Source organism: Sorex fumeus, unplaced genomic scaffold, assembly GCF_029834395.1.
Source record: "Sorex fumeus unplaced genomic scaffold, SorFum_2.1 ptg000047l, whole genome shotgun sequence".
Classification (NCBI taxonomy): domain Eukaryota; kingdom Metazoa; phylum Chordata; class Mammalia; order Eulipotyphla; family Soricidae; genus Sorex; species Sorex fumeus.
This window is the reverse complement of record NW_026606104.1, coordinates 26,493,212-26,506,903: the sequence shown is the minus strand read 5'-3', so window position 1 is coordinate 26,506,903 and position 13,692 is coordinate 26,493,212. Positions and strand designations below refer to the sequence as shown.

The following is a 13,692-nucleotide window of genomic DNA, read 5'->3' as shown; positions in this document are numbered from 1 at the left end:
TAAATTTCATGACTTCATCTTTTCTAACAGCTACATAGTACTCCATTGTGTAGATGTACCAAAGTTTCTTTAACCAGTCATCTGTTCTTGGGCATTCAGGTTTCTTCCAGTTTCTGGCTATTGTAAAGAGTGCTGCAATGAACAAACAAGTGCAGATGTCACTTCGACTATACATTTTTGCCTCTCTGGGATATATTCCCAGGAGTGGTATTGCTGGGTCAAATGGGAGCTCAATTTCTAATTTTTTGAGAATCGTCCATACTGTTTTCCAGAAGGGCTGAACCAGTGGACATTCCCACCAACAGTGAAGGAGTGTCCCTTTCTCGCCACATCCACGCCAGCATCGATTGCTTTTGTTCTTTTGAATGTGGGCCAGTCTCTGAGGTGTGAGATGGTATCTCATTGTGGTTTTGATCTGCATCTCTCAGGGATCATTCTTGATGGGTTCAGGGGAACATATGGGATGGCAGAAATTGAACCCAGATGTGCCATATGGTGTGCTTGGTATTTGAGGTAAAAGTATTATTAGCAGAGGGAAAAGTTAGTATTATAATTATTATCATGATTTTTTTCTTTTTGGGTCTCACCCAGTGATGTTCAGGGGTTACTCCTGGCTCTACACTCAGGAATTACTCCTAGTGGTATTTGGAGGATCATATGGGATGCCGGGGATTGAACCTGGATCAGCTGCATGCAAGGCAAATGCTTTACCCACAGTACTATCATCTCTCCGGCCCCAGTATTATAATTATTATCATTATTACACATTAAATTAGAAGCAGTAACAAGTGGAAGAAACATGAATTTTATAGAAAAATATAAATTCATATCTTAGCTCTGGTACATTTCTACTGTATGATATTAGAAAAATTACTTGAGTTCTAAGAATTTTACTTACAGGAAAATTGGAGTTAATAAGACTTACACCATGGGTTTTTGTGATGATGAAATGAGATAACTTACAAACACTCTGCCACATAATAAATTCTCTGTCTGCTTATGTTTTTTTTAAAGTTCTTTTATAGTTCATTGTTAGTATAATACTTTTTTTAGTTCATTATTTTTATTCAAAGTATTTTTTTTTACTCAGCAACTTCATGCTTTTATCTGGTTCTTTTAAGAAAGTTCCATTGTCTCCTTTTCTTCAGTGTAAATTACATTTACCTCACATAAATTTACTTCATAGATATCTGGAATTGGTTTTTTAAATCTTCTTTGATTAATTTATTGTATAGATCCATTATGATGCAGTATGTAAGACCAAATGTAAAACCAAATGTAAAACATTTTGCTGTAGAGTCAAACTGCTAGAAGGTGGAGACTTTTAATAATTGTTCTTCATTATTGTACTGACTATCCTATGTTAATTTTCACAAGTCTAATTTAATAAGAGCTGTGGACTAGTGTAATTTACATAGCAAAACAGATTATTATTTTCTTTTGTAAATAACTGAGAAAAAATATTTTTTAACTCTGGAAAATATTAAAAAATAATCTCTGTAAATTCAAGTCTCATATCCATTTACTAGCTTATGTTTAAAAGAGCAGTTTGGGCAAGTAGATGAAACTAAACATTTAAAATTAAAACTTCTTTTCAGAATGTTAATTTCACTACTATCCAAAGAAAGTACTTCAATGAAACAAAAGGACTAGAATACATTGAACAGTTATGCATAGCAGAATTCAGCACTGTCCTAATGGAGGTTCAGTCCAGGTAAGTATTTTTTTTTGTTTGTCTTTGTTTTGAGGGGCCATCACCAGTGTGGCGAGAGAATGTAAGATACCAGGGTGGGGAAAAATACTGGCCCTAGATTATAGTAAGGACAAAAAGGGAACGACCAGTAAGAAGAGGCAGTAAGAATAAGAAGGGTGGGGGCAGAGCCATAGTACAGTGGGCAGTGTGTCTGCATGCAGCTTACCCAGTTTGGAACGCAGGCAGTCCATATGGACCCTCGACCTACCAGTAGTGATCCCTTACAGCCCTGGGTGTGGCCCAAAAACAAAAATAAAAAGTGATGGGGTAATAGGGACAAGGGTCAGGAGCCTACACATTGGTGGTGTAGAGGAGTGATGTTTGTATAAGTTTAAACCACAGAGCCATCAATACTGAAGCATGAAACCCAAGCTACAATAATTAATCTTGACACTTTTTTTTTTTGCTTTTTTGGATCACACCCAGCAATGCTCAGGGATTACTCCTTGTTTTGCACTCAGGAATCACTCCTGGCGGTGCTCGGGGAACCATATGGGATGCTGGGAATCGAACTCAGGTCGGCTGCGTGCAAGGCAAACGCCCTACCCACTGTGCTATTGCTCCAGCTCCTAATCTTGACAATTTTAAGGAGGCATGATGAGTAGCGGGAAGGGAACTGGTAGAAATTGGGTGGAGGAAAGTTGGCACTGAGTAAGGATTACTGTTTGAATATTATATGCCTAAATTCAATTATAAATCATGTTATCTAAATAAAAATTTTATTTAAAAAATCAACATTGGGCTGGAGAGATAGTACAGGGTTTGGTAGGTCTTTTAGTAAAGCTCCCCAGCCCCCAAATTTGGTTATTATATTTTTATTTATACATTTAAATGTTGGGGCCACACCCTGCAATGCTCAGGGGTTCTCCCTGGCTCTTTGCTCAGGAGTCACTCCTTTGCTCAAGGGACCATATGGGATGCTTGGAATCGAACCTGGTTCCATTACATACAAGACAAGCTCCTTACCTGCTATATTATTGTTCTGTGGGATTTTTTTTGGTATAAAACTTAATTTAAACACTGAGATTTACAAAGTTGTTCACAATACAGTTGTTTCAGGTATTCAATATTTCAACACCTCTCTCACCACCAATGTGCCCCTCCCTCTATCATTGTCCTCAAGGCCCCTGTTTATGAACCACACTAAGTAGTGCTCAGGGTTAACTCCTGGTTTGGTGCTTAGGGGTTATTCCTAGTGGTGTTTGGGGGGAATATGTGGCTCCAACTGAGCCCAGGACTTGTATGCAGAGTATGTGCTCTAGCTCTTTATTGTCACTTTCCACCCAACCTCTTCCTACCGGTAGACTTTTGATTACTATTTTAATTTTTATAGAGGATATTTCTTAGAACTCTTGCTAAATAGATAACTTTATTTGTAATAGGTATACCATTGTTTCACTGTTAATCACAATGACTACTCTCACCAAGTTCCTTCCTCTTAACTCTGTCTTTAAATCTCTCACTCTTTCAACTTCATATAAATTGTTAGAATGGCACATTAGAGACTGACAGAATTTACTTGTGAATGCTATCTTCTGATGCTTGGTTTGTTGGAGTCTAGTGTTAAAGTAAAAGTAAAGGCCCTCCCGTTGATCATCGATTTGCTCGAGCGGGCCCAGTAACGTCTCCATTGGAGACTTTGTTGTTACTGTGTTTGGTATATCGAAAACGTCACGGGGAGCTTGCCAGGCTCTGCCGTGCGGGCGAGATACTCTCGGTAGCTTGCCGGTCTCTCCGAAAGGGGCGGAGGAATCGAACTCGGGTCGGCCATGTTGGCTGCGTGCAAGGCAAACGCCCTACCGCTGTGCTATCGCTCCAGCCCAGAGTCTAGTGTTAAACCTCAGAAAATTATTTATATCAGCTTTTATGTTTGAGAGATTATTTTACTAATATAAAAATTAGGAATATTTGTTATGGTTTTTCCCTTTTAAGCAATGCTGTACAAATATTTTAAAATTTTCTAATATTTAGGTAGAATTTTTTTTTTTTTTTTTTTTTTTTTGCTTTTTGGGTCACACCCATTGATGCTCAGGGATCATTCCTGGCTCTGCACTCAGGAATTACTCCTGGCGGTGCTCGGGGGACCATATGGGATGCCGGGGATCGAACCCAGGTCAGCTGCGTGCAAGGCAAACGCCCTACCCGCTATGCTATCACTCCGGCCCCAGAATGTTTTATTTTTATAGACTTTTTTTTCTCTAAGATTTAAAGTAGTATAATATTGATTGCCTTACAGGTATTACTGCCTTGCAGCTGTTGCAGCTTTGTTAAAATATGTTGAATTTATTCAAAATTCAGTTTATGCACCAAAATCTCTAAAAGTATGTTTCCAGGGCAGTGAACAGACAGCCATGATAGATTCTTCGTCAGCCCAAAACCTTGAACTACTAATTAACAACAAAGACTGTAGGTAAGAATTTTAACAGTGTGCATTAGTATGTTGTGTTATGTCTTTTTCCTACGAATTTCTTTACATTGTTTAATGAACTAATGATCAGGGATTTTGTTTTTGTTTTCCTCTTCCAAATAGTGCTTAGGGGTCACTCCCCCGGTGATTCTTGGTCAACCAGACCAGTGGTTGTGTGATGCAGTACTTCTCAGGCTCTGGGCTGCCTGAGATTCTCTGAACTAACTTGGCCATGCTCAGAGCTTCCAGGGCTATTCTCAGTGAAGCTCAGAGGACATTGTAGTGCTAGGGATGGAACTGAGGTCGCCACATGCAAGGCATGTGCTTTAACCTCTATACTATCTCTCCTACCCCCAGTTTATTTTTATTTATTTTTATTTTTTTATTTTTAAATTTTTTTATATTTTTGCTTTTTGGGTCACACCTGGCAATGCATAGGGGTTACTCCTGGCTCTGAACTTAGTAGTGACTCCTGGCGGTGCTCAAGGGACCATATGGGATGCTGGGAATCGAACCTGGGTTGGCCGCGTGCAAAGCAAATGCCCTACCTGCTGTGCTATCTCTCCAGCACCCCCCCCCCAATTTATTTTTAATTTATTTTTTGTTATTGTTGTATTTTAGGTGTCATGTTTATAATAGTTGTTAATGTTTATGGTTTTTATGTATAGTTACCACCCATAACCACCACTAAAGTGCCCAATACCTTCCTCCAATTTCCTTATGTTGCTTCATTGTCCATCTCTTCTTTTCCCCTCCGTGCATTTTTTTTTTTAAATGTAGGAGTACTACTATTTATTCAGGCACTGATTCGGCCAGCTGACCCTCAGTGCATTTTTATTTATTTATTTATGTATTTTGCTTTTTGGGTCACCCCTGGAGATGCACAGGGGTTACTCCTGGCTCTGCACTCAGGAATTACTCCTGGTGGTGCTCAGGGGACCATATAGGATGCTGGGGATCAAACCCAGGTCTGCCGCATCCAGGGCAAATACCCTACCCGCTGTACTGTGGCTCCAGTCCCTGCATTTTTAATCATTGTGCCATTGTTGTCTGTCTGCTCAGATACTTCACTTAAATAACGTTTTAGAAAGGTATTTTGCATTCTAAAAGAAATAAACACAAAAAAATGCTCTTTGGGGGTAGGCAAAAGATTCTAGTAAACATTTTTCAAAAAAGAAAAAAGATATATACAAATGATATGAGAAAATGCATGAGAAGATGCTTGGTATCACTAGTCATTAGGGAAATGCAAATCAAAGTCATAATTAGATATCACTGCATACTCATTAATATGGGTAAATTAAAGTAAATTTAAAAATAAGTGGAATCAAGGATATGGAGAAAATGGAACATTGGTGCATTACTGATGTAAATACAAAGAGGTCTGGTTACTTTGGAGAACACTGCAAATATTCCAAAACTTAAAGAGAAGTTAAATTGCTGTATAATGTGATAATTTATGTTCTGCTTAAAAGAATTGATAGTAGGACTCAGATACTTGCACGCTAGTGTTCATAGCAATATTCATGGCAACTAAAAGATAGAAACCAAATGTTTACTAGTGAGTGTCTGAATAAACAAAATGAGGTGTGTGTGTATATACAAAATAAAAATCGTACTAAATATATGTGTGTATACATATATGTGTATTTACTAAAAGAATTGTGAGGGGGCCACGTGAGGGTCTGTGTCTGCCGCGCCTGTGTTCAGTGGTCTCCGCTTCCTCAGCCCCGAGGAAGGCCAGCGATGATGGGTAGGTGAATGAAGGCAAGGGCCAGGCTGGTTGGTATCAATTGCAGTTTGTTCCAATCTCCTCTCCATTCTCCTCTGATTCCCCTTCTGCTTTTCTCTCTCTGAAGCCCCCTTAATTCACCTTCTTGCTTCCCCCTCATTCTCCTTCCAGCCTCCCAGCCCACTTACATCCTAGTTTATATAAAAATCATGTAGGGTGGGGATACAAAGGTGGGGTTGAATATTAACAAATCAACAAAGAGAGGTAAGGCCACTCCTCCAGGAGATTAACTCAAGGACAAAAATCTCATCTAAGAAGATTTCTCCAGATTACTAGGAGATCTGCTCAAGGGTGGATTCCATTCAGGGTGTGTTGCTTTCTTCTTTCCCCAACTAGTGATCTACTTAAATAGTTGTAGTAAATTTACTTCTAATATTTCTAGCAATGTCATTCTGCATGAGCACAGTAAGAGATATATCAAGCTTAAAGTTTGGTTCTTCCTGAGGACATCTCACTATATATTCCAGACCACAGTCCTCAGGTCAGGTTAGTTTTCCTAACTCCAGCAGGGTCCTTACCCAGTTACCTCTTTTGGGTCATGACAGAGTGTGTCCATGACCATTCTCTTGACCTATAGCTGAGTATTGTGGTGCTTTGTCCTGGAACATTTCGATCCCAGGGTAGCTCACAGCTTGCCCTGGGTCCATTCAGTCCCTTGCCAGGACCCTGTTTTTGGGGTGCTAGGAACTAAGGGCAACTGAGGATTAAGTTAAGAAAGCAGAAGTCTAGGAGAATATTGTTAGGAGTCAGTTGACTCCCAGGTTACAAAGCATAATTTTGTCTTCCTGTGTCCATACAAAGAGGACTTTGCTTTAAAGTAAACTATGCAAAGGATGGGGAAAAGCAGTATTTTAACTTACAACAAAAGTTCAGTGTTCTTAGAAGGATCTGACCTTACAAGTTAACAGAATCTGATTAGGGGAAAAGGTGATTAACTGGTGGGGAGAGCATAGAGAAGACTTTACAGATAAATAGAGGAATGGGAGTGTCTCAGAAGTACTGTGATGGGTGTGACCCAATAAACCGTAAGCTCCCAGTGGCAAGGGAGAAAGGACAAACCAGTGTTATCCTAATATATATATGTGTATATATACACATATATATATTAGAATATTATTCAGCCTTATAAAGGAATGAGTTTCAGTGTAGTTGGAGCGATAGTAGAAGAGATAAAGGATAAAGCACTTGATTTGAATGTTGCTGACAGCAGTTAAAATCTTGGCACTATGTATGGTTCCCTGAGTGCCCTCAGGAATCATCCTGAGCAAAGAACCAGGAATAACTATATTGAAAATTTTTTTTAAACTTTTTATGAAAACACTGTTATTTAAAAAATTGTTTAAAATACAGTTGTTTCAGTCATTTGGTGTTCCAACACCACCAGTGTGACCTTCTCTCCACCAATATCCCTAGTTTCCCACCCAACCTAATGTTATAATGTCATATAACATTCATTTTATATTGCTTACTCCAACAAAATTCAGAGAATAGGAAAAATAATGCTCAGAAAATGAATCAGTGAAAGCTAATTTGTGATTGCTATGTGATTTTCACCTATATAAATAAGGAAATTAAAACCATTTAATACAATATAATAAAATGCCTATTCTCATTTACATAAGCAAGTTTTCAATTCTGGAATATAAAATATATTGCATTAAATTTTATTTTATACTTGGATCTCATTATGGTAATAGTCATTAATGTAATTAATGACCGTATTTGTCATTAATAAACTTAAAAAAATTCTGTACTAATATATTTTGTAGTTTACATGATTTTGGTAAGACCTATATATGTAAAATTTTTTCCTCCCACTATTTCACCACTAGTGGTTTACAGAGTTTTTCATGATGATTTGTTACAGGCATTCAGTATTCCAACACCAATCTCGACACTGTTCTCACCTTCCCTTCACCTTGTCTCCAATTTTCCGAACCACCCCTCAAGCCTGCTTCCATAGCAGACCCATAATAATTTGTTTTATATTGCTTGTTACCAATAATTTGCTAACAGAATAAACAAAAAATACACCCTTAGAAGAAAAGTAGTCTCACCATGGAGACATTAAGTCTTTGTTTTGTATTCAAAAAATGAATATGAAACACATGGCGCTCTCTCAAAGTCTGAGTTTGGTTGTCTGAGGCCAATTCCTCCACCCCAGGACCCAGGATGGCTGATGGTTATGGGAGGATAAAGGAGGAACTGGGCTAGGCTGGTTGGTGCTCAGTTGCAGTTTATTCCAATCTTGTCTGGACTCTTCGGATTCTCCATCCCTGTGGATTCTCTTCCTACCTACTCTTACAGCCTTAGTTATATCTCTAAATCATGAGGAGTTGGGGTAGCAGTTACACATAGGTATTGTCATACAATCAACAGATGTAAAGTCCTTCCCTCAGGGACAAATTCTTATCCAGCAAGATGACCTGCCTAAGGGCAAAATACCATCTAGTGGTGTGTTTCTCCTTTCCTTAGTCGAAAAACCATTTAAACATTCATCCTAATTCTACTTCTTAATAATATTAGTAATTTTGTAGGACACAGTAAGAGATAAACTAAACTTATAGGGCGGCTCTCCTGGGAACATTTCAGATTACAGTTCTCAGGCTAGGTGAGTCCTTCTTAACCCTAAGCAGGTTCCGTGTCCAGTTGTTTTTGGATCATGACAGAATTTGTCCATGACTGTGCTCTTAACTTATAGTTAGTATTATGGCACTTGGCCTGGCCAATTTTGATGTGAGGGTAGCTCAAAGCTTGCTCTGGGTCCATCCAGTCTCATCAGGACCCTGCTTTTGGGGTGCTACGATCTAAGGCAACTGAGGCTTAAGTCAAGAAAACAGATGCCTAGAAGTGAATATTATTTGAGGTTAGTTAACTCCAAAGTTACTAAAGCATAGCATTAACTGTCTTCCCGTGTCTATTCAAAAAGGACTTTATTCTAAAGTAACTATGCAAAGGACATAAAGAGAAGAGAAAAGCAATATTTCACTTACAAATACAAATCCAGTGTCCTAAAAGGATCTGATCTTACAAGTCAACAGAGTCTGATTAGGAGATAAAGGTGATTGATCGGATGAGGAAGCAGACCACAGAGAAGAGATTAAAGATAGACACACAGGAATGAGCGTGCCTCTGGAGCACTGTGATGGGTGTAACCCAGTAAACCTAAGCTCCCTGCAGCCAGGGAGAAAGAACAAACCTACACTTTGTATGAGGTATTAATAAAATATTGTTACAGGTTAAACCTTCTGTATTAGTATTTTTGTTAGTTGAGATTATTTTTCATTTTCATTCTGTTCCATCCAATCTGGCATGCTACTACTGGATTATCATTGTTGTAGAGTTTGGATATGTCTTTCCAGGAAATCCAGAATATTTAATTGTGTGGTACAGTTGAAGTTAATTTTTTAAGTGGGCAGTGGCTTTGGATGGGGGGAGGGATGGATGTGACTGACTGCCAGGGCTTCTGGACGTATAGGAAATTGGGAGGATTTAGTTCATCCCGACTTCAAGAAAGCCCGGAGATTTGAATTGAGGGACCCATTGGGTACTTGAATTCTGGGGAAGTTAATTTCTCTGTGAGGCTCAGTCCAAGGTGATGCGGTCTGGCCAGGGGCATGGCAGCAACTTTGGAGTGTGGGAACAAGTGGCCACTAGTGCTCTGTTTGGGTGGGAGCTGGCCCATCCTGCTCCGGGGTTCCCTGGATGTCTCAGCCAGGAATGGGTGTCCCCAGGAATGGGTGTCCAAAATATTTAGGGGTGTCTTCCTCCCTCCCTCCCTCCCTCCCTCCCTCCCTCCCTCCCTCCCTCCCTCCCTCTCTCCCTCCCTCCCATCCTTCCTTTCTTCCCTCCCTCCCTCCCTCCTTCCCTCCCATCCTTCCTTTCTTCCCTCCCTCCCTCCCTCCCCCCTCCCTCCCTCCCTCCTTCATACCCTTCCTCACTTCTTCCCTTCCTTCTTTGTCCCTTCCTTCCTCCACATCAGCCATACTCAGGGGTTCCTCTTGTCTCTGCTCTCAGGAGCATAGATAAATAAGTAAAGTTTTAAAAATTATTTATATTAAGAATAAAAGCATTTCACCTGGTGGTGTTTGGGGACCCTGTAGTTTGCTAGGGGTTGAACCGGATTGACTAAATGCAAGGCAAACACTCTGCCTGCTGTACTATCTCTCCAGCCCCATTTCCCCTCCCGATTTTTCGATTTGTTTTGTTTTGTTTTGTTTTTTTTGGTGGGGCTATACCCATTTGGGCTCAGGGCCGTTTCTTGCAGTGCTCAGGGGATGATGTTGTGCCAGGGTTTGAAATTGGGCTAATGAAAAGCCAAGCATATAAACTTTTTTTTTCAGCTATATTTCTGGCCCTGTCATTTTTTTTTCTTTTTGGATCACACCTGGCAATGCACAGGGATTACTTCTGTCTTTGCACTCAGGAATTACTCCTGGCGGTGCTCGGAGGACCATATGGGATGCTGAGAATCAAACCCGTGTTGGCCGCATGCAAGGCAAACACCCTTTTCACTGTATTCTCGCTCCAGCCCCTGCTTTCTTTTTCTTTTTTATGAATTATAGTCTGAAGGAGGAGATACATAGATAGTATCATTAACATGTGCTGTGAAAGTGTGCATAAAAGTGCAATCAGAGCAGAGAGGATAATTGTATGTGATTAAAGGGTGAGAGGAAAGGTATTCTTGAAGTAGGTTTTGATAAATAGATTGGTAAATATATAAATGAAAGTTATGTAAATGAAGGCTGAAGAGATTGTGCAGAACATAAGGCACTTGACTTGCATGTGACTGTAGTAGACATGACCTGGTACCACAAACAGCACCCTTCACTTTGCTGGGGTCTCTCTTGAGCACTGAGCCAGGGATAGCACTGAACACTGTTGGGTGTTCCCCAAACTGTCCTCCTCCAGTTATTTAGATGAAAAAAAAAATAAATGGTTTAAGATAGTGAGAAGTGCTACAGTCTTCAGATTGTGATTTTCATTATAACCTTAAGATATACACAAGGAAACTAAAACTTTGTAGTACTGTGGTTGATCAAGTACAAAATAGGAGTCAGCTCAGAGAAACTTAGAGCTCTTGCTTTCAACAATTCGATGTATCTTCATATACAACTGAAAACTACAAACCTTAAAATGATTTTGAATTTTAGTTTTAAGAATATTAAAGAAAATATGGAAATTAGATAGTACTTTAAATAATTGATACTTGAATTCAGTACCAGATTAAAGCAAAAGTTGTTTAAATGTTTCTATCAATTCATTGTACATCCTTAGCTTGGTTTCACCTTTATTTTTAAAATTTTTTTTAATTAGTGAAACACCATAAGGTACAAACTTTCATGCTTGCGTTCCAGTTACACAAACATCAAGTACCTATCCTTTCACCAGTGCCCATTCCCCACCACCAATGATTTCAGTATCCCTCCCACCACGCCCATAGCATCCCCCACCCCACCTCGCCTCTGTCGCATTGTATTTCCTTTTGTGCTTTCTCTCCTTTTAGGTATTGTAGTTTGCAATAGAGGTATTAAGTGACTATCATGTTAGGTCCATAGTCCACTTTTAGCCCGAATCTCCATCCCAAGCAGGCCCCCCTAGCACCCTTTCTTTACTTGTTAGTTCCTTCTCTATCTGAGCTGCCTTTTCCCCCAGCAGGTGTGGCTGGCTTCTAGGCTATGAATCCTCCTGGTACTTATCTCTACTGTTCTTGGGTGTTAGTCTCCCATTCTGTTACCTTATATTCCACAAATGAGTACAATCTTTCTGTGTTTGTCTCTCTCTTTTTGACTCACTTCACTCAACATGATACCTTCCATGTTGAACCACCTATATGCAAATTTCATGACTTCATCTTTTCTAACCTCTGCATAGTATTCATTGTGTAGATGTACCAAAGTTTCCTTAACCAGTTATCTGTTCTTGGGTTTTTTCCAGATTTTAGTTATTGCAAACGGTGCTGCAATGAACATATAAGTGCAGATGTCAATTCTACTATACCTTTTTGCATCTCTGGGATATATTCCCAGAAGTGGTATTGTAGGGTTAAATGGGAGCTCAAATTTCTAATTTTGTTTGATTTGGTTCTCCGTGTCTGTGCGTGATTAACTTCTATCTTCAGTGCATTGTGGTCTGAAAAGATAGATGATACAATTTCTATCTTCTTGATTCTATTGAGGTATGTTCTGTGACCCAGCACGTGATCTGTTTTGGAAAATGATCCATGAGCACTGGAAAAAAATGTGTATTCTTTCTTTTTGAGATTCAGAGCCCTGAATACATCTGTTAGCCCTCTCTCTATCTCTTCCTTCAAAGCCAGTGTTTCCTTGCTGAGTTTTAATCTTGTTGATCTATCTAGAGGTGATAGGGCAGTGTTGAAGTCTCCAACTACTATTGTGTTGCTTGTAACGCCCTTGTTAAAATCTGCTAGCAGTTGTTTTAAGTGCTTAGCTGGTCTCTCATTAGTCGCATACCCTTTTACAAGTGTGATTTATTCCTGCTGTACTTATCCCTTGGTTAGTAAAAAATGGCCTTCACTGTCCCTTTTAGTCTTTTTCAACCTGAAATCTACCTTGTCAGATAATAGTATGGCCATTCCGGCTTTTTTGAGGGAGTTGTTTGCTTGCAGGATTGTTTTCCATCTTTTGACTTTGAGTCTGTGTTTGCTCTAACTGTTCAGATGTGTTTCTTGTAGGCAGCAGAATGTTGGGTTTAGTTTCCGAATCCATTTTGCCACTCTGTGTCTCTTGATTGGTTCATTTGGACCATTGACATTGAGGGAGATTATTGTCATGGGGTTTTGTGCCATCTTTCTGTAGGGGTTGGTTGTGCTTGTAGGTTTTTTTTTTCTTACAGTATCCCCTTTAGTCCTTCTTATAAGTTTGGTTTTGAGTCTATAAAGTTCCTGAGCTGTTGTTTATCCATGAAATAGTGTATCATTCCTTCGAGTTTGAATGAGAGTTTAGCCGGATAAAGTTTTCTTGGTGATGTGTTTATTTCATTGAGTTTTTTCACTATATCCCAACATTGTCTTTGGGCTTGGAGAGTTTCCTCTGATAGGTCTGCTGTAAATCTAAGGGGTGCTCCTTTGTATGTGATTTTCTTCTTTGACCTTGCTGATTTCAATATTGTGTCTCTATCCATGGCATCCATCATTCTAACTATGATATGTCTTGGAGTCTTTTTACTAGGGTCTCTTTTAGCTGGCACTTTTTGGGCTCCTTAGATCTGGATGCCTGAATTGTCCAGCTCTGAGAACTTTTCAGCAATGATATTTTATTTATTTATTTATTTTAATTTTTTTTATTAGTGAAACACCATGAGGTACAGTTATAGACTTATAAACTTTTGTGCTTGGGTTTCAGTTATACAATGATCAAGTACCCATCCCTCCACCAGTGCACATCCTCCACCACCACGGGTCCCAGCATCCCTGCCACCCCCCATCCCCCAAGTCCCACCCTACCTCTGTGGCAGGGCATTCCCCCTTGTTCTCTCTCTCTTCTTTTGGGTACTGTGTTTTGCAAGAGGGGCCTTCAGTGGCAATCATCTTTGGTCTATAGACTACTTTTAGTATGCTTCTCCCACCCCGGGAGGGTCTCACAACACCCTTTATTTGGTGCTCTCTTCTCTATCTGAGCTGCCTTTCCACCTAGCACATGTGGCTGGCCTTCAAATCATGGAGCAAAATTCCTGGTACTAATCTCAGTCCTTCCTGGGTGTTAGTCTTCCATTTTGTTG

The 13,692-nt window shown here is 39.7% G+C and overlaps 1 protein-coding gene across 1 annotated transcript in view; it reads left to right on the top strand.

Moving 5' to 3' along the window:
* MSH4 (mutS homolog 4) overlaps positions 1-13,692 on the top strand; it is a 122,997-nt gene that overhangs the window by 25,882 nt on the left and 83,423 nt on the right. The window contains exons 6-7 of the mRNA XM_056122899.1: positions 1,599-1,714; positions 3,990-4,163. Coding sequence (XP_055978874.1) covers positions 1,599-1,714; positions 3,990-4,163 — 290 coding nt within the window. The remainder of the gene's footprint in view (positions 1-1,598; positions 1,715-3,989; positions 4,164-13,692) is intronic.